This window comes from Vipera berus, assembly GCF_964194415.1.
Source record: "Vipera berus genome assembly, chromosome: 7".
NCBI classification, from domain to species: domain Eukaryota; kingdom Metazoa; phylum Chordata; class Lepidosauria; order Squamata; family Viperidae; genus Vipera; species Vipera berus.
Genome location: NC_138209.1, coordinates 69,230,162 through 69,250,354, shown reverse-complemented (window position 1 = coordinate 69,250,354; position 20,193 = coordinate 69,230,162). Strand labels below are relative to the sequence as shown.

General features: G+C 43.0%; 1 protein-coding gene across 1 annotated transcript in view; it reads right to left on the bottom strand.

Annotated features, from left to right (window-relative positions):
* The window catches only part of NFXL1 (nuclear transcription factor, X-box binding like 1), a 50,640-nt gene extending 35,368 nt beyond the window's left edge, over window positions 1-15,272 (bottom strand). Inside the window, exons 1-7 of the mRNA XM_081332984.1 lie at window positions 14,669-15,272; window positions 12,116-12,292; window positions 7,496-7,605; window positions 4,785-4,918; window positions 2,213-2,391; window positions 1,038-1,199; window positions 439-539 (exon numbers count right to left, since the gene is read on the bottom strand). Coding sequence (XP_081189110.1) covers window positions 439-539; window positions 1,038-1,199; window positions 2,213-2,391; window positions 4,785-4,918; window positions 7,496-7,605; window positions 12,116-12,292; window positions 14,669-14,816 — 1,011 coding nt within the window. The 5' untranslated portion in view covers window positions 14,817-15,272. The remainder of the gene's footprint in view (window positions 1-438; window positions 540-1,037; window positions 1,200-2,212; window positions 2,392-4,784; window positions 4,919-7,495; window positions 7,606-12,115; window positions 12,293-14,668) is intronic.
* Between the last annotated feature and the right edge of the window lie 4,921 nt (window positions 15,273-20,193).

Here is a 20,193-nt window from a genome sequence, read left to right as displayed (position 1 = left end):
AACAATCTGGAATTAAGGAGAAACTTCCTAACAGTGTGAACAATTAACCAGTGCAACGACTTGCCGTCAAAAGTTGTGAGTGCCCCATCCCTGAAGGCTTTTAAGAAGAGACTGGACAACTACTTGTCTGGAATGGTATAGGTCTCCTCCTTGAGCAGGGGGTTGGACTAGAAGATCTCCAGGGTCCCTTCCAGCTCTATTCTGAATTTGAGATCATTTCCAATTCACTGCCGGTATATCTCAACAAGCCACACTGCAATTGTCAGTATTGAGTTCCTGAACATCTGAACTAGAACAAAAATCTTTTTTTTCCTATTTCAATCTTAAAACCTCTGTTCTTAATGTTAATCCACATTTTTTTCTGGACAATGAAGTATGTGAGTTATTATGATCGTTAATAATATTGTAAACAGATCGGCTGTTTATAAAGAAACTTACCACATCACATTGCCAGAAAGGACTTGCACACTGCCTTTCTGCTATTTGTTTACCACAGACACAACTTTGTTTGCTGACTCTTGGACATGGCTGGCAATCTCCTAAATGTGAGATGAAACTAATGATTAGAAACCAGCATGGAAAGAGAACATTTTAAATGTATGCCCGTTGAATGGGGTAGGGCAGGGGTAGGCAACCTTGGCTCTTTTTTATGACTTGTGGACTTCAACTCCCAGAATTCCTGAGCCAGCCAAGCTGAGGGGAAAGGGAGAGGTTTCCAAGCTGAGCCATGCTGGCTCAGGAATTCTGGGAGTTGAAGTCCACAAGTCATGAAGGGGCCAGTTACCCCATGCTGGCTCAGGAATTCTGGGAGTTGAAGTCCACAAGTCATGAAGGGGCTAGTTACCCCATGCTGGCTCAGGAATTCTGGGAGTTGAAGTCCACGAGTCGGGGAAAGGGAAAACCTCAATAATAGAGAACTTTTATTTCTTTGATTTGTAAGCCATCAAATCTATTCATAACCCATGGCAACAAAAGAACCATAATGTAATATAACAAGGAATTCTCCAAACAAAGTCTTTGAACAATACAATTTGCACCTGGATGACAAGGATTTCCACAGTTGTGTTGCCCACAGGGCAACTTTCGTCCACAGGGAAGTTGACAGGACCATTCTTTCATGCTGCATCTCCGTGGCAATGGCTTAGCCTTTTTGCAGTAGCAAGTTATTATGACCATCTTTGGACAAGGCGGACAAGGACCTAGGGAACAAAAAACAACACTGGGAAGTTAACATATTAATATAACTGTGACTTCAATTTAATAGACATCACATGTGATGGGCCAGAATTCTAATACACACAGACACTGGAAATAATAGACAAGTCTATTGTATCAAAAGTAGTCCAGAGGAAGCAATTTTGTACCACAACGTCATTTGTGGGTGATGTCTTACTGCAAATGACGTTGTGATGTAAAATTCCTTCCTCTGGACATCACTTATAAATGATGTGAGTAGCTATGACTGATGGCGTTTGCAATTTAACAGACATCTGGCAGTGAGAGGTGTTCCCATGCTAATTTGAGCTGCCTAGGGCTGTGATGGTGAACCTACGACACGCGTGCCACAGGTGGCACGCACAGCTCTCTGTGGACACGTGTGCCGTCGCCCCAGTCCTAGGCCTTCAGCTGGGTTTTATAAAACCTTTTCACTTTAGGCCTCCACCATGTGCAAAAAAAAAAAAGGTTCAATCAACCAATTTCAACTTCTCACGGGGGAAAAAAAAGATCTCGCAAAGTTGGAATTGATTGATTGAACTTTTTAATTCCTACCCAGTCTGCTTTTACCACCGCAGCCACACACACCCAATGGGCCACGCCCACCCGGCCACTGACAATACATAAGTGGGTTTTGGGTTGTAGTTTGGACACTCGGTCTCTGAAATGTTCACCATCACTGGCCTAAGCCCTAGACGCTGCTGTATAAATTAACAGAATGGGCCAAAGAAATCCCCGCAGCCGAAAAAAAATTCATGATAAATATTTCACCCTATTCTAACCTGCGTAATTATTGCAAAGGACTTTTCGTATTTTAAGCTCATGTTATTACCTTGCTCTATAGCACTTTGTTGCACATATGAGATAAAACAGTTCCTCGAATGGCTATAATCTTGAAACTCTCAATTTACTGATGGCGTCATGTGTCATCTGTGGCAAACGGCATATAATCCTGTATTTGTAATAGCTGAGAAACAACTGCCTTCATATCACATACCTGGATGGCAAAGCAACAGACACCTGTGTCCACAAGGAGGTTTGAAAACTTTCTCACAGACCTGGCCACAAGAATGTGGAACCAGCCAAGGATCCAGAGGTGGATCTTCAATCTTCCCACAATAGCAATAGTATCGCGTAGGAATTTCAGATCGTTTGTATTCAAACCTGCATTTTGGACTGAAAAGGGGGAAAAAATGTGTCGCATTCAGTAATATTTGGTTCCTGCTTAATCTGCCTAAATGGGTGCATCTGATGTGAGAGGAAGATAAAAAGAGAGGGACAAATTCTGTTAATAATCGCTGTTCCATGAGAGGAAGGACACGTGCATTTTTGTTTTCCTAAAGTAAACTTCAGGTACTTCTCTGAAAGCCCGCCCATCATGGTCGCAGGTCGTCTCACTTAATGACCGCCCATGCCTACTCTCCCCTGGTGGAGTCTTTACAGGTCACTAAATGGAGCACAGGTGCCTCAAGGGGAGAAGAGGTACTGGGAAGCCTAGTGCAGATCCTACTCCAAGGCCTCCCCCATCCCCTGAGCAGCTGTACTCTGCTTCTTGCCTTTTGGGGTCCTCATAGGCCTTGGCTCTCCTTCTCATCCTGCCACAGGCCACGCACTTCTCCCACTCCCATCCCGGTCACTGTCTTACCTTTGACCACAGATTTGCTTCTGGAAGTTCCAGAATTTGTGTCAAGGCAGAAGAGCAAGCTGCTCCACCCCTCGACATCGGCAAGACTGCAAGGCTGCATCCCAGAAGCAACCACCATTTTTAGAATGGCCCCAATGAATTGTGGTCCCTGCAAAATGGCTTCTGGAATAGGGAAACGGCCTAGGGCCGTGGTGGCGAGCCTCTGGCACGCGTGCCACGGGTAGCATGCACACCCCTCTCTGTGGGCATGCGTGCCGTCGCCCTAGTCCTAGGCCTTCGGCTGGGTTTTATAAAACCTTTAGGCTTTAGACCTCTACCACCGTGTGCAAAAAAACAACAACGTTCAATCAATCAATCAATTTCAACTTCACGCGGGGGGAAAAAAAGATCTCGCAAAGTTGGAATTGATTGATTGAAGTTTTAATTCCCAGTCTGCCGTTACCACTGCAGCCACGCCCGCCCAATGGGCCATGTCCGCCCAATGGGCCACGCCCACCCGGCACCCGACAATACATAAGTGGGTTTTGGGTTGCAGTTTGGGCACTCGGTCTCTGAAAGGTTCGCCATCGCTGCCCTATACCAGTGATGGCGAACCTTTTAGAGACCGAGTGCCCAAACTGCAACCCAAAACCCACTGATGTATCGTCAGGTGCCGAGTGGGCATGGCGCAATGGGTGGGCGTGGCCCATTGGATGGGCATGGCCCATTGGGTGGGCGTGGCTGAGGTGGTAACAGCAGACAGGGTGGGACTAAAAAGTTGAATCAATTCCAACTTACAGCCTTGGTGGAGCAGTGGGCTAATGCCTCCTTAAGTAACACCAGCTGCCTGCAATTAGTGCAGGTTCGCATCCCACCAGGCTCAAGGTTGACTCAGCCTTCCATCCTTCCGAGATAGGTAAAATGAGGACCCAGATTGTTGGGGGCAATAAGCTGACTTTGTAATAATGCCGCTTGGGGGTGTGTGTGAAAGCCCTAATAAGCAGGCATATACATAGAATGAAGGCTACTGCTAAGCTTGTAAGCCGCCCTGAGTCTTCGGAGAAGGGCGGGATATAAATGGAAAAAAAATAAAAAAAAAAATAAAAAACTTTGTGAGATTTTTCCCCGCAAGAAGTTGAAATTGATTGATTGAACTTTTTTTTTTGCACACGGCAGCGGAGGCCTAAAGCAAAAAGGTTTTATAAAACCCAGCTGAAGGCCTAGGACTGGGGCGATGGCGCGCGTGCCCACAGAGAGGGCTCTGCGTACCACCTGTGGCACCTGTGCCATAGGTTCTCCATCACAAGTATAGGGTCTCCAGCTCAAGCAGGTTTTTGGACTAGAAGACCTCCAAGGTCCCTCCCAACTCTATTATTCTATGGCCTACTCTATTATTCTATGGGTTACATTCAGAAGGATTGAAGCAATACAGTCTGAAGTTCACTTACCAAAGCCTTTCCTAAAAATATGTTGGATATACTGTGAACAGTGAACTAAATTCAACTCAACACTAGCTAACAGAGAAACTCACAGATTGGTTGGGTTGGGAAGGGGGTGGGTGGGTGGGGAGGGGTTGGTTTTGTTAAAGATAAAATGTATTGAAAAACTTTTCAATAAAAAAAAAGAAAGAAACACAGATTAGCTGTGTGCCAATTATAAACATTTTCAAGTTCCAACAATTTTGAATAGGAAGCAAAAAGGTTGTGCACAATTTTGGCTGAATTGGTCCTGGTGAATATATAACATAGGTCATATTCTTAACTTGTACAACATTCAAGATGTGCTAGATTAGCTAAACGTACTTCAAAATGAAAGTAGGATTTATCAGCTAGGGAGCTTTACATGGAAGCTAAAATTGCAGCACTTACGGTATAGACTTCTGGCTACACCTTTTTCCCCTCGAAATGCACAGACCAGCTTTGAAAACAAACTCTTAAAAGCTTACCATGGCCACGGATAATCCTTCTTTCCAAAATCATCATCAGTCAGAGGAGAAGATACTAAAAAAAGGCTATCTTTCGCCCACTTTTGTAGGCATGGCATATGAAATATGCAGAAACACCCAGAACAACTCCAGACCTTGAAGAAAAACGAGGGTATGTTTAGAAGCCCTTCTCAGCAATCTGCTGAGCTAAACCGTAACATTTAATCCTTAAAAATAAAAGAAAACAACTAAGAAAAGATTGTGCTTCTGCCTGAGGTGAAATACCTGGTTGTCTGATCACTAAATCAATGTCGTTTATCTTCATCTTCTGATAACATAGCATTTTTGTGGCTAGGGATGTCTTAGCCACAAAATAATAACATTTAACTTTCTTAACTTTATTTTCCCCCCCCCCCCAAACTTCTCTATCTCCACTTGTCTTTAATAAGGTATTTTAAAACACAAAGCCAAATACACCCCTCCAGGTAGACCTCAACTTACAACTGGTCGCTTGGCAATCTGTTGCCTAACCCCCACAAAAGATACTTACGACCCGGTTCTCAAGTTCTGACAGCCACTGCCCCGCCCCCTCACGGTCACATGGCGATATTTTGGTCCCCTGGCAACCAACCCGTATATATGGTATATTGCAGCATCCCTGTCAGGTCCCCAAATCCTTATTGTTTGGGGCCTGCCATTCTGCTGGGGGAAGGGATAACTTTGGGATGACTTTCGCTTTCTGCTTTTCCTCTCCCACCCCTATCCACTTGAGAAAAGAATGTGTCTCCCTTATCAGGGAGACGGCTACGGAGAAATAAAACTGGAGAAGACCTTGAGATGTGAGCCAACTCTGCCACTCTGTGTGCCACCTGTGGACTGGCTGGATTTTAAATGGATACCATGATTTTGGTAGGAGGAGGAAGATTGCTAGTTTAACTATACCGTTTAGGCGGGATTTTCCCCGGATCTTGCCTTGACTTCCCTACTGTCACTAACCCCTAATAAAAGTTTCCTTTTGAGACAATGCCTGTTTCAAGAGTTCTGCTTTTTTGGGTGGTCAGCTGAGGTGGGTCCTTACAATCTCACAGTCACGTGAACACAATTTACAACCTTTTTCCTAAAACCGGATGATTGCTTCCACGTTTTTGGCAAAAACGGCCCCTAGCGAAAAACAGGTTCACTTAACAACTACATTTGCTTAATGACCGCTGCAAAAACAATTCCGAAGCTACAACTGGTAGAGAAGGAAGCTGTGCAGGCAGGGCTGGAGGTCCCTAGGGTGGCGCATGTAACACTGCTGTGCACAAAATGCAATTTGCTTCCGAATGCAATTCAAGATGTTGGTTATTACTACAAGCATGTGTCCAGGGCATCTGAGGTGCCATCTTGCCCCAATGGGATTGGCCTACCCAATTCACTACAGCAAAAGGGGCTTGCTACAAACTCATCAGTCAAGGAATTTAGGCTAATGGGGTTGTGATTCAGTGTCAGCCTGTGCTCCCAGCAGCTGAGTATGAGGAATCTGAAGAGGAGGAGGGGTTTGGAGAGCCTTTGGTGTCGGAGGGAGGCTCTGATGCACTGCAGGACTCTCAGCCTGGCCCCTCCCATCATGTTCCTCATGAGGCTCAGCTCTGTGAGGAAGATGTGTCGGACTCAGAGTCACAGCTAAATCTGTTCAGAGACGCTAGAAGCAGAAGGCAATCCAGCAAAGCAGAGCAGAGCAAATCTATGAGGCAACTCAGTGAAAAGAGGAGAAGGCATTGAGAAGCCATGCCTTGGGACAGATAATAAAAGGAGAAGGTGTGGGTGGGACTGGTTGCTGAAGGCAACCGTTTGGAGACATTCAAAGAGAATCCTGGTCTGTTCTTGCTAATCTGTTTGACTCTTGTTTCTTAACTCTTGTTTGATATTTTGAATCATTTATTGAAGGAAATATTCTGTTGCCTTTTTGTTTGAACTGTAAATAAATTTGGCTTGGGTTTTTCCAGCCTATTGACTGTTTAAAGGAAGAAGGGGTTGTCCCTGACACACAAACAGGGCCGGTCGTAGGCTAGAACAGAACAGGGGTCAAGGAGAAGGCCTTTTCTGCTGTGGCTCCTACTTTGTGGAACCCAAAGGTGCTAGACGAGTCAAATCCTTCCGTTCCCCACCATCCAGTCAGAGCTGAAGAAGCTTCTTGGATGAGAAGTGAAACATCTTCAGAGAAAAGCAAGAAAGTCCAGTTGCCTCTTGAAAAAGCACCTTTGGGACAACCACGACCTGGATGACTGAGAACCTCCATAGATACCTTCTGGAACATTCTACCACTGGACATGAAATCTGCCCCCACCCTTCTGGCCTTCTGGAAAGGCTTTACAACCTAGTTTTGCCACTTAGCTTGGAGCCCTGCTGAGGGCGCTCTTTGCTGAAAATGGTTGATGGGGTAAGAGAGAAGCTCCTACTTTATGCCACTGGTTTTTTTTTTAATTCAAGTCTTGTTAATGTTAAATATTTACAAATTTAATAATCAGTACTGTTTGTATAAACTTAACAAAGAAATTCAGGTTGATACATTTACCCACCAGAGAAATGAGAAAAGGAGACTTGGAATGCACCGACTGGAGATTGCAAAAGCAAGACTCACAAATAATTACCCTGATAAACGCTGTTCTGTTTCGGAAGGCAAGGGTATTTCAAGAGATTAGTGAGTACAGATTGGGAAAAAAGATCATGCAGCAATGTAAGATACTTACTGCTTGATTTCTCTTAATTGAAGCAATGCAAATCAGACACGTCAGCGCCCCAGATTGAAAGGCATCGTTCATATATTGCTTTGTGCGCTCCAACTCACTTGCATCTCCATCTTTGAACGGAAAAAGACAATAAAAAGATTATTATCTGAGTGGCCTTTATGGGCTAGAACAAACATGTCAAACCCGCGACATGTGCCAGCAATGGGGTGGGCACGGTTTCATCATGACGCGTCCGGCCCATGGCCCGGCAGTTTGACACCCCATGGCTAGTAACTGTAGAATCACAAAATCACATGTGCTAGGTGTTAAATATTTCTTTCACCTTCATCTTAAACTCTTCTGGGGCTATTAATTTAATTTTAATTTGTACATTGCACTGTTTTAATTTGCCCTGTAAACCGCCCTGAGTCCCTCGGGAAAAGGGCGGTATATAAATCAAAACAAATAAATAAATAAAATAAATAATCAATTGTACAGAATGTCCTCTTTACAGATTTTTTTTAATACCTATATTTTATTGATTTTTTTAGAATAACAGTCTTTAGTGCTTAGTAAACAGTGTGTTGTCTGGGTTCATATATTTAACAACAATCAATAATAGTTAATTTCTATGCTTTCATAACTAACATACTAACTAGAAAAACCTTTACTTGGTCTTTCCTTCTTCCAATAGTATTCTCCTTTCACCAAGCAAATATAGTTCTTAGTACTTTCCATACATGCAAAGTTGAATATGAAGATTTTTCTAGTATTTAACAATAACATCAATATGTAAGGTCTTTTTTAACCAGCTTATCTTACAATTGCATTTGCAAAAAAAAATCTTATATAAATCGCTATAAGTCCTGTTTTCAAAACTTATTTAAGCTTAGTTTCTCCTCAGTATTCAAAACATTTCTCGTCAGTTATAATTTTCTCAAAATTGATTACATTTAAACATCCAAAACATTTCATACATTTAAATCATCCCAATATTTTTACATTTCCCATGTCATTAAAAAAATACTATACTACTTATAAATCACATCTCTCTTACTATAGAACCCCTTCATATCCAAAATTTAACTCTTCATTTAACCATACTCAGATAAATGTTTGATCTTATGGTACGCCATCTGGTATGTCAAGTCATCTGTCTTGAGTCTGGCTTTCATCTGTTCTTATTTACGCTTAGTTTCCCTTCAGTATTTAGAACATTTCTTATCAGTTCTAATTTTTTCCAAGTTGATTCCTTTTGAATATCCAAAACATTTTGTTCATTTAAATCATCCCACTATTTTTACATTTCCCATATCATAAAGAAATACTATACTATTCATGAATCATATCTCTCTTACTATAGGTAAAGGTAAAGGTTCCCCCACACATGTGTGCTAGTCGTTTCCAACTCTAGGGGCCGGTGCTCATCTCCGTTTCAAAGCCGAAGAGCCAGCGCTTGTCCGAGGACGTCTCCGTGGTCATGTGGCCAGCATGACTAGACGCCAAAGGCGCATGGAATGCTGTTACCTTCCCACCGTAGTGGTCCCTATTTTTCTACTTGCATTTTTACATGCTTTCAAACTGCTAGGTTGGCAGAAGCTGGGACAAGTAACAGGCACTAACTCTGTTACGTGGCACTCGGGATTCGACCCGCCAAACTGCCGACCTTCTGATCGACAAGCTCAGCGTCCTAACCCACTGAGCCACCGTGTCTTTCTATAGACCCTGTTCATATCCAAAATTTAACTATTCTTTTAACCAGTGCTTTTTTTGTAAAAGAAAAAGGTGCCGGAACCCACACATCATACAACCTGCCTTGCCTACCCTATAAGGTTCCATCCCAAAAAGGTGCCGGAACTCCGTTCTGAGCGTTCTATGAGAAAAAAAGCCCTGCTTTTAACTATATTTAAACAAGTGTTTAGTCATGTAGTACTCCATCTGGTAGGTCAAATCATCTCTCTTGAGTTTGGCTCTCGCCTTCTTCTTTTGCTTAGCAGCTTTCCAAGTCAGGGTATTCAGCTTGCCGAGGGATTCTTATAGGTGTTGTTGTTGTTGTTGTTATAGGTTTTGTGTTGTTGTTAAGAATGGGAAATACAAATTGAGTAAGGTGCTTTCAAGGGGAGTTTCACCCATTTATATTCGTTAAGAAGCTTCCACTTTCATTCTCCCTCAATTTCTCTTTTCATTCTCCTGACAGCTCTATTGTCCATTTTATCAAGTCTTCTTTCTTATCTTCAGGTTTGTTTTGAAGTTCTGAAAAATAAAATGTCTTTTCCATTTCCGATATTGTAGCAAAATCTTGCAGATTTTTCTTTGTATGGGTTAAGCTGTAATTTTCTTCCATTTGTGGCCTCCATCTTTGGGTCCTGTTCCTCTGGTTTTTGGTCTATTATCTGATTTATTTGTTCATTCTTTGTCGCCATTTTCTGCGAATTTTTTAATTGTGAGCTTAGGTCAAGAAGGTGCTCTTTTATATCACCAAAATTATTTTTAATCTCATTATAATTTGAAGCAATTGTTGTTTAGATTAGTTGCAACATAGATTTCTGATGTTCCAGACTGGGAATTTTAGAAAAGAATATTGCATGTGGTTTCTTACCACTTTTCGTTGTATATGCAACCTCCTTTTTCATCAAACCAACCAGTCTTAAATTCCAAATGCTATAGTCTTATATGTTTCTTATCTTTATGAACAGTCCAAAATGTTCAACCGCTTAAAAACAATCCAGTAATTTCCCCCCTAGAAGAATAGCCAAAGTTTTTCTTTCTCTTGCCAATTTCTGAGGCAGGACAGCTGTAGCTCTATACTCTGTTCCACTAGATGTCAGTAGCTGTTTATATTCTAACTTTTAAAGCGAAAAGATTATTTTCTTATAATTTCATCAATATTCCTTTAAATAAAAAATCTTAACAATTTCCAGTTTTCACTTTTATCCAAAGTATAGTTTTACATTAGTCCATTTCAATGTATTTCTGCCCCCCCCCCCATAAAAATTAAATCGCTGCTTCCACCTGTGGAAGGGTGAGGTTATAGTCCCCTTCCTTCTCACTTTCGGAGGATATTTTGCTTCTTGGGGATCTTTTCCCGGAAATCAGTTTCAAAATAGAGAAGAGAAGATCAATATTCTCACCCAGCTCCAACATGCTGTTCACAGTTGTTCTTAGTTGGTATTTTTAGACTTCGGATGCTGGTAGCTTGGGCTAGTCACCAAAATGCAGCTAGCCTTTCTTCTGTTGGGTTGGAGGGCTTCCATGATGGACAAGACGGCCTCCTTCTTCATCGCCTCTGGAGCGATTTTAGACCCATTTAGGGTCCCCAGGCAGGGCGAAACCAGTTGTGGGGTGCGGAACGCCGCAACCCCTTGGCCATGTGAGTACAATGCAAAACCAGAAGCCCTTTACAGAACTATTTAAATTCATTAGTATTTCAAGGTTGTTTTGCATGGCCTATTTGCTTCAAGTCACACCACATTTCAATTGGGGCAAGATCAGCTCTTTTTTCAGATATTCCAAAATGTGAAATTTCTCTTGCTCCAGCCGTTCGATGAGAGAGTTACTTGTGTGTGATCATTCTCACAAAGAATATTCATTTAAGCTTCACTTCATTGACAAGTACCTGGACATTCCCTTATAGAATTTGCCAGTACAATCTAGAAATCATGTTCCCTCAATGACAAAGAGCCATCCATATTCAGAGGCTAGAACAAGGGTAGGCAACCTTGGCTCTTTTATGACTCGTGGACTTCAACTCCCAGAATTCCTCAGCCAGCCATGCTGGCTCACGAATTCTAGGATTTGAAGTCCACGAGTCATAAGAGAGCCAAGGTTCCCTACGCCTGGGCTAGAAATAGTCCCATATTATTCCAGCCACCATGCTTCATGGAGAGAAGGACAGTCTTTTGTGAAAATGTAGTGTTTTGTTCTAATAAGCATCTGGATTATCCAGGTAATAACTGGCAAACCTGAGAGGGATGGCAATTTTTCTGGGGAACAGTAGTTGCCTCCCTCATATCCTTTCATGCATACATCTTTGTGTTCAATATTTTCATAATGTAAGAATCTTGAACACTAATCTCTCACACTGCAAGAGTTGCTTGCAGATCCTTTTCCTTCATCACGGGAGTTGTTTACAACCTCGTTAGGTACAATACACTTGCTTTGAGGGGAAATTTTTGTTTGGCAATCAGTCCTAGGAAAAGTAATGAGAGCACTGCATACATTTTGCCTGTGAAATGATGAAGGCCAATATTTTGGCAATGATTTTTGCAGCCTTTGTTTTATGCTGACACTAATCCTTTTCCTGAAGTCTCTTTTGAGTAATCATCATTCACTTCCCCAGACGTAGATCCCAAAGAGCAAATTTCAATTTTGCTGACAGGAACAGCAATCTCAATTTAGCACATTAAGGCAGCAGATTATCCTGAGATTTTACATACTTTTTCCAAAACACACAAACAAAGGTTGACACAATACGGTTAGCTTGCCAGGCAATGTGAAAATGAGCAGCATCTTTCCAAATCTAGCAATGTAATATTCTATCACAAATACGGCAATTACATCTCTAAGCATTTTTTTTTAAAATGTAATGATACGTTTTTCTTTGAAATGAAAGCTGAGAAGCCAATATTAAAAAAAAATTACCAGTCTGATTAGTATATTTTGTAAATGTTTGGGCCAATATTTGTCCGTGCTTTCCTTCAATTTCTTCTTCTTCATCATCATCATCGGATGAGGAGCTAAATTGATTTTCAACAAGCCTCTTAACTGCTGCTTGATTAGCCTTCTTGATTTCATCAAATTTTTTCTGTGATGCAAGTTCTGTTAAAATAATAAAACTACACATTAGGAGAACCTAAAACAGTAATTAGCATCATATAATACACAAGCAAGTGTTTGTTCAACTAATGCTGAATGAATCACAGTAACAATGTATATAAATATACTAAGGTCAAACCAAACAACCCATGTAATGGCTTAGCATGAAATATGAATCCAGACCCTATTTTTTTCAACATTAAGGTCAATAAACTAAAGTTCTGTGTAAATATTTACCTATGATAAATCTATACAAAGATCAGAAACTTTAAAAAGTTTTGGATGTGAGCTTTTCTCCAGATACTGTTATCTCAATTGTCTTTAAGCATGTATGACTAGGAAAATTAAGGTTACTCTCTCCTTATGGTTAGATTACCTATTTCTTACCATACTTCACTACTAATGCCCCAAATTCTAAAATAAATCATCTTTTTAATATGGTCTTTCGCATGAAGGCAGATCTGAAAGCTGTCAGTCAATGATAGCTTGAATCCAGGATTTTAACTAAGCATTCACACAAAAGTGCATGAAACTCTCTTTTTTTTCCAAGAAAGGCTAATTCGGAGCATAAAGAAACAGGGAAAATCTTTTCAGACTCTTGGCTTTCCTTTCTTGACATATTTCGGAGAAAATAAAACAGAAATCAATCATGGCTTGCCCATTACAAGAATCCAACTATAAACCTCTTGCTGACAAACGGAACTAAGCTAGAATATTTAAGTAGTACAAATCAGAACTCTGCTGATTTGCACCAGATGTACATGTACCCAGCTATTACTTAGCAACCTGTTTCAAAGTGCTATTTCTCTTCCTTTATTAATGCTTCTGTGCTCTTTGAGAATCCAAATTCAGTTATATTAGTATCCATAAATATTCCATTAACACGTTAGAATTTGAGCCCCTTTCCTCAGGGGAAAGGAGCCAAGGGAGACAGACATGCAGGTCTGAGGGTTCAGGCACTCTCATAATTGCATTAGGCACCACACTGTATAGTGGTAAACATCACTGTCCTTGCTGCTGAAGACGGGGCACAGATGTGTTGTCTGCATCTCAAACAAGCACAAATCCAGACAAAAACAGACTCATCCCCAACAGCCTGCACCTGTCTTCAACAGCGAAGGGACCCAGGGCAGGAAACACCCTGCAGCCAACAAGGCTCCACAGCCATTTGCACCGCTCAGAGGACGCAGGTCGTTGAGGCCACTGTAAAAAGCCATTTTGATAAATGTCTCTGCCCAATAATTTGTCAATTCCTCTCTTAATGACTCTGCAAAGAATTTATTTATTTATTTGATTTGTATACCGCCCTTCTCCCCAAGGACTCAGGGCGGTGAACAGTGACATAAATATCAAAATACACAAAAACAGAAATTGAAAACAAATTAAACCCTGATGCCCAAATGCATTTAGCGTATGGGTGTCATGCTATTCTTCCATTTTTCCCAGCTATTTTCCCCCCCAAAATTTTTTTTTATAGATCAATAGTGCAGTGTATGCCTCCCAGCATACACAAAGGACAGCACAGTAGGAGGCTGATGGTGCAGATCAGCAGAGGGGCTGGACAGCTCCAGGCGATGACTGCTCACTCAGGATAAGCCTAATGAGTTAAGCAGTTGACAGCCCCAGGCATGGTCAGCCTGGTGGGAAGCCAGGATCTACACCCATTGTCACCTGCACTGGCAGGAAGCCCAGGTTTGAACTGATTGGATGCCATCCACCTGGGCAGGTACAAATAGACGCCAGGCTTCCCTGTTTCCCCAGTTCGTTCTGTTCAGAATAAACTCATCTTTACCCCAGCTCTGCGTCCGTCTCTATGTGAAGCACGCGACTTTACAAATAGGTTCACTTCAAACAGCCAGAAGAAACTCGTTCAAGGCACTTTCTTCTTATGCAGATGCCTCCTGTAGCATCCTCAAATCTAGTTTAGGACGATCTTTTAGACCACGGGTGGGCAACCTCGGCTCTTTGATGACTCATGGACTTTCAAATCCCAGAATTCCTGAGTCAGCTATGCTGACTCAGGAATTCTGGGAGTTGAAAGTCCATGAGTCATCAAAGAGCCGAGGTTGCCGACCCCTGTTTTAGACTCTGCCTAAAAAAGAACGCAAGGGGCCAGCGGTCTGCAAGTATTGCATCCTTGCATTCCCCCACCACCCGGTCAGAAGCGAAGAAGCTTCTTGGATGAGAAGCGAAACGTCTTCAAAGAGAAAAAAGGAGAAAGTCCAGCTGCTTCCGGGAAAAAAAGCACCTTTGGGAAAGGCATTTCCACCCCCACCCCCACCCCCGCCGTTGCTGCTCTTTCGGATGGAGGCGGCTGCAGAAAGCCTCCCCTGCCCAAAGACGAAGCGTCCCGGCGGCACAGCAGGGAGGGATACTCACCCTGGGCTCCCCCTGCGCCGGCCGGCAACCCTCCGGCTCCTCTCGCCTTTCCCCGCCCGCCGGGTCCGTTGCCCAAAGAGACCCCGCCGGCTGCAGCCCGGCCCCTGCCTCTCCCGCGCCCTGCCTGGCGCCAAGCAGCGGCTTCCATCCCTCCGCTTTAAGTGGCAGCCTCGGGCCTCCGACGGCCGCTTTCCCGCCGGTCCGAGCTCGGAGCGGCGACGTAGCCGTCCAGCTCCTGGCTCCAGCCGGGTTGGCGGCTTGGAACTACAATTCCCAGCGTCCCCCTCACCTGAGGAGCGGAAGCGCCGTACCCGGAAAGAGGCGAGGAAAAAGCGGCCGAGGGCGGGGCTTGGCCGCTTCAAAGCGAGCCAAAGCCGCCGGAAGCAGCCCGCTCGCGCGACCGCGGAGTGGCCGCGCGAGCGCGTCTGTTCTTTTGTCGTCGCTGTCCTTTTTTATGTTCGAGATTTATTTATTTATTTATTTATTTATTTATTTATTTATTTATTTATTTATTTATTTATTTATTTATTTATTTATTTATTTATTTATTTATTTATTTATTTATTTATTTATTTATTTATTTATTTATTTATTTATTTATTTATTTATTTATTTATTTATTTATTTATTTATTTATTTATTTATTTATTTATTTATTTATTTATTTATTTATTTATTTATTTATTTATTTATTTATTTATTTATTTATTTATTTATTTATTTATTTATTTATTTATTTATTTATTTATTTATTTATTTATTTATTTATTTATTTATTTATTTATTTATTTATTTATTTATTTATTTATTTATTTATTTATTTATGGCAATTTTTTGTTTTCCCCCGGGTAGAGAAATCGTCATCTTTTGCATCCATCGCGATGCGTTTGTTGCGGCTCCCAAATCGATTCAGGTGCACACGTTAATAAAAGTGCGGAGGGGGAAAAACGGTCATTTATCGGCCAGGGGGTCTTCAAACTTGGCCCTTTTATGACTTGTGGACTTCAGCTCCCAGAATTCCTCAGCCAGACACACTGGCTGAGGAATTCTGGGAGTTGAAGTCCACAAGTCATAAAAGGGCCAAGTTTGAAGACCCCCTGATTTATCCCCTGCATTCATTCATTCATTCATTCGTTACTTGCCATCGAGCTGTCTTCGACTAATACAAACCACATAAATCTGCATCGTGGGCTCCCTAATTGCAAAAATGCCGTCCTACCTTTTATGTGAAAATAGAAAGAATAGAGAATAGAAATAGAAATTAGAATAGAATAGGAATAGAAATTAGAATAGAATCGGAACAGAATACTCTCCCAAGTATTTTGGAGAGTCAGGGAGAAATGCCAAATCATGCGTCTTGCTCTTTTTAAAATTACACAATGTTCGGTTAGCTTTTATTTCAAACGTGGCTCTTTATATCAGCCTATTTCAGAGAAAGATTTAAGTAGCCAGGTTTTCGTTTTGGGCAAAACAAGCCAATGATCTGCAATTTTGGGCTGCCTTTGCACAATTTCTTGAACTCGGATCTCCGTAGTCCACATTTCCTAAGAGAGATTATAAATTTTTAAAAAGACTAATTCTCATTCTCCCCACCCCCCACAAATTGGTTTGTGGTCCTGGGCTTCACATGCTGCCCAAGTTTGGACAAAGAGGCATTTAAAGTGAATTAATCTTTTTTTCTGGCATGTTAAAGCAGCCTAGTAAAAACAATGTTTTAGTTGTCTTATCCATTTTCTTTCACAAGTACATTTCACACGTTTTTTTAACATCTACATGAAGCAGCTGGAGAAGGCTATCCAAAGACACAGGGCTGGGTATCATCGTTATGCTGATCTTACTCTGCTGTATGTCTCATCTCTGGTCAATAGTGATGTGGTCAAGGTTGAAATTCAGTGTCTGGAGGCTGAGAGCGTCTGGATGGGAGAAAAACAAGCTCATCCATAGCGAAATTGAATGGCTGTGGGTTCTGGGATCGCTAGCTCCTGGGAGATTGTCCACCTTTGTGAAGGAGGCTGTGTTTGTCCCTGTTAGAACTGCACACAATTTCCAGGTCTCCGTACACTTGCACCAGCCTCAATGCACACGTGACAGCTATGGCCAGGTGGGCCTTTTCACAAATTCATCTTGTGCTCCAGCTGTGGCCATTCCTGGGTCAGAAAAACTTGCTCTCAATCCCTGATTCTTAATGATCTGCAGTATATTTAGATAGAGTTGCCCACGAAGACCCCTTGGAAGCCACAGCTGCTACAATACAACAATGTGGGAATGGGCATACTTTAGTAAGCCCATGCATCAGTACTACTGGTTACCGGTAGGCATCTGGTTGCAACTCAGGATGTTGGTTGTCATCTACAAAGCGCTTCATGGCACAAGGCTTGGATATTGGAGGAACTAGCTAGCTCTGATTATCTTTGCCTGCCCAACAAAATCAGTTAGGCTTGGCGCACTGCAGTTCCTATTACACCAGTGCCCTCTGGTGGGACCGAGGGAGTATCTCCAGTGAGATCTGGATGGTTTATCTCTGATGACCTATAAAAATAAATACGGGTGTGAAGTACAAATTTGGGGTCAGGTCAAAAAGCTCCTTACACAAATGTCTTCCCAGGCAGAAAGAAAATGTCAGCGATGTTTCATGTTTCACTTCAGATTTTTTTTTAAACTGTTACATAAAGGACTCACATCCTGTAGTAGGTGGCTGCTCTTCAGCTAGTTTTTTCTTGGGGTGCTAGTTGCTTTGGGCTGGATCACTGGGTAAGTAATCTAGCAGCGGCTTATGCTAAATATGGCTATTATGCAAATAAGCTATATATTATGTGAATCTGACCAGTATGCTTAGTTTATGATTCAGTTCTTGTTGTTGTTGTTGTTGTTGTTAGCTGCGAAGTCGTGTCCGACCCATCGCGACCCTATGGACAACATTCCTCCAGGCCTTTCTGTCCTCTACCATCTTCTGGAGTCCATTTAAGCTCACGCCTACTGCTTCAGTGACTCCATCCAGCCACCTCATTCTCTGTCGTCCCCTTCTTCTATTGCCCTCGATCTTTCCCAGCATTAGGCTTTTCTCCAGTGAGTCCTTCCTTCTCATTAGGTGGCCAAAGTATTTGAGTTTTAGCTTCAGGATCTGGCCTTCTAAAGAGCAGTCAGGATTGATCTCCTCTAGGACTGACCGGTTTGATCGCCTTGCAGTCCAAGGGACTCGCAGGAGTCTTCTCCAGCACCATAGTTCAAAGGCCTCAATTCTTTGGCGCTCAGCCTTTCTTATGGTCCAACTTTCACTGCCATACATTGCAACTGGGAAGACCATAGCCTTGATTCAGTTCTATATCTTTATTATATTTTGTGCCTTCAACTCAGTGTTGACTCCTGGCAGCCGAATCTTGTCCTGCATAGTTTGTTCATCGGTGTTGTGTCATGCATTCCTGAAATGGTTGTTTAGTCCCCTTAATGCCTTGGTGGAGCAGTGGGCTAATGCCTCCTTAAGTAACACCAGCTGCCTGCAATCAGTGCAGGTTCGCATCCCACCAGGCTCAAGGTTGACTCGGCCTTCCATCCTTCCGAGGTAGGTAAAATGAGGACCCAGATTGTTGGGGGCAATTAAGCTGACTTTGTAATAATGCCGCTTGGGGGGGGTGTGAAAAAGCCCTAATAAGCAGGCATATACATAGAATGAAGGCTACTGCTAAGTTTGTAAGCCGCCCTGAGTCTTCAGAGAAGGGCGGGATATAAATGGAATTAAAATAAATAAAAATAAATAATAATGTGCAGGTCTGTCACGTCTGCAAACCTCACGAAAAGCACCACCACCACCACAGGACACAGAAGAGCAATGCAATTCAAGATAGGCCAGGGGATGATCCGAAGATGCCTATCCGCTTCAGACCAGTTCAAATCGGCAGAAGTAAATGGGCTACTTCCGAGTCCTGAAGGAGCTCGCAGAATTGATCTTGAGAGACCCGGAACGTAATATTTCACTGTCCTTACACACCGAAACCACCAGAGGACTGGGAAAGAGCTGTGGTGCTGCAGATTATGGCCTCCTTTGACAAAATGCAGATACTTGGATGTATAAGTAGCATGTATTAAACTTCTAGCGTGTTTTTTCCCCTCCAATCTTCTATAGCCTAGAGCAGGGGTAGGCAACCTCGGCTCTTTTATGTATTGCGACACGTAATGTAGCAAGTTTGACACCCATGCTCTAGGCCATGGGTAGGCAACCTCGGCTCTTTTTGAGTCATAAAAGAGCCGAGGTTGCCTACCCATGGCCTAGAGCATGGGTGTCAAACTTGCCACATTACGTGTCGCAATACATCGCAACTCTTTTTGCATTTGCCAGCAATGGGGTGGGCGCGGCTTTGGTATGATGAAACCGGCCCACGGGCCAGCAGTTTGACACCCCTGGCCTAGAGCCTAGGCCAGGGGTAGGCAACCTTGGCTCTTTTATGACTCGTGGGCTTCAACTCCCAGAATTCCTGAGCCAGTATGGCTGGCACAGGAATTCTGGGAGTTGAAGTCCGCGAGTCATAATAGAGCCAAGGTTGCCTACCCGTCGGCTTTCTCCCATCCAAATAAACCATATCCAAGACTGCTTAGCTTTTCTGAGATTACTGTGCTCTGATCCTATTTACAACTATCTATTTGCAAATTCTGTTCAGCATCCAGAATCACCAAACCTTTATGTTTAGTGACGACCCTTTTTGCAGATTAGCAGGTCTGGAAATTATCACCGGATTGACCAAAGGGCATCTTATTCGTTCTTCTCCTTGCAGAAGGAATTGGTTTGAAGTTTTGTCCATCGTCCAGACTCCACGGGAGTCGCGAAGCCGATAAAATTTAAATAATACATAGAAGGCTTATACATAGAATGAAGGCTACTGCTAAGCTTGTAAGCCGCCCTGAGTCTTCGGAGAAGGGCGGGATATAAATGGAATTAAAATAAATAAATAAATAAAATAAACGCATCCGAAACACTAAAAAAAACCAGCCACCGGAGCCATTCCAGAACCAGCATCGCACACACAAATCTGCATCAAAATCGGACGGTCGGCGAAGCTCTGCAATTATTCTTGTCTTCGTTTCTCCTGGGCGCGCACTTTTTAAACAGCAAACCTTTCAAAACGCGTCAAATCGGGTACGGCAGGAGGTCGCGGGCTGTCCCGCTCTTGCACCACCGACGCCGCTTGCTTTTTTGCTCCGTCTCCGAAACCGCAAGGACGCAACCCATCGGAGGAAGGGCTCAAAAACGACCCGAAAAAGCACAAAAAGCACACAAATTGGGCACTTGGTCCAAAAGCCGCACCACCGAGTTCACGCCGGCACAGAGCGGTCGAGTTTAGAGGCGGTCTTACTCTCAGGTGGGTAGGACGGTCCTTGTCTTCCGGTTCTGATAGGGCCCCCGCAGCTCCACCCCTGTCCTTCCATTGGCTGGCGGAATGGACTCCCTGCTCCCCGCCCCGCCCCCCGCGACTGCTTCCTCAGATTGCTCTGGCATACGGTAATTGAGCGGGGAAGGGAGGGGGGCAAAATAA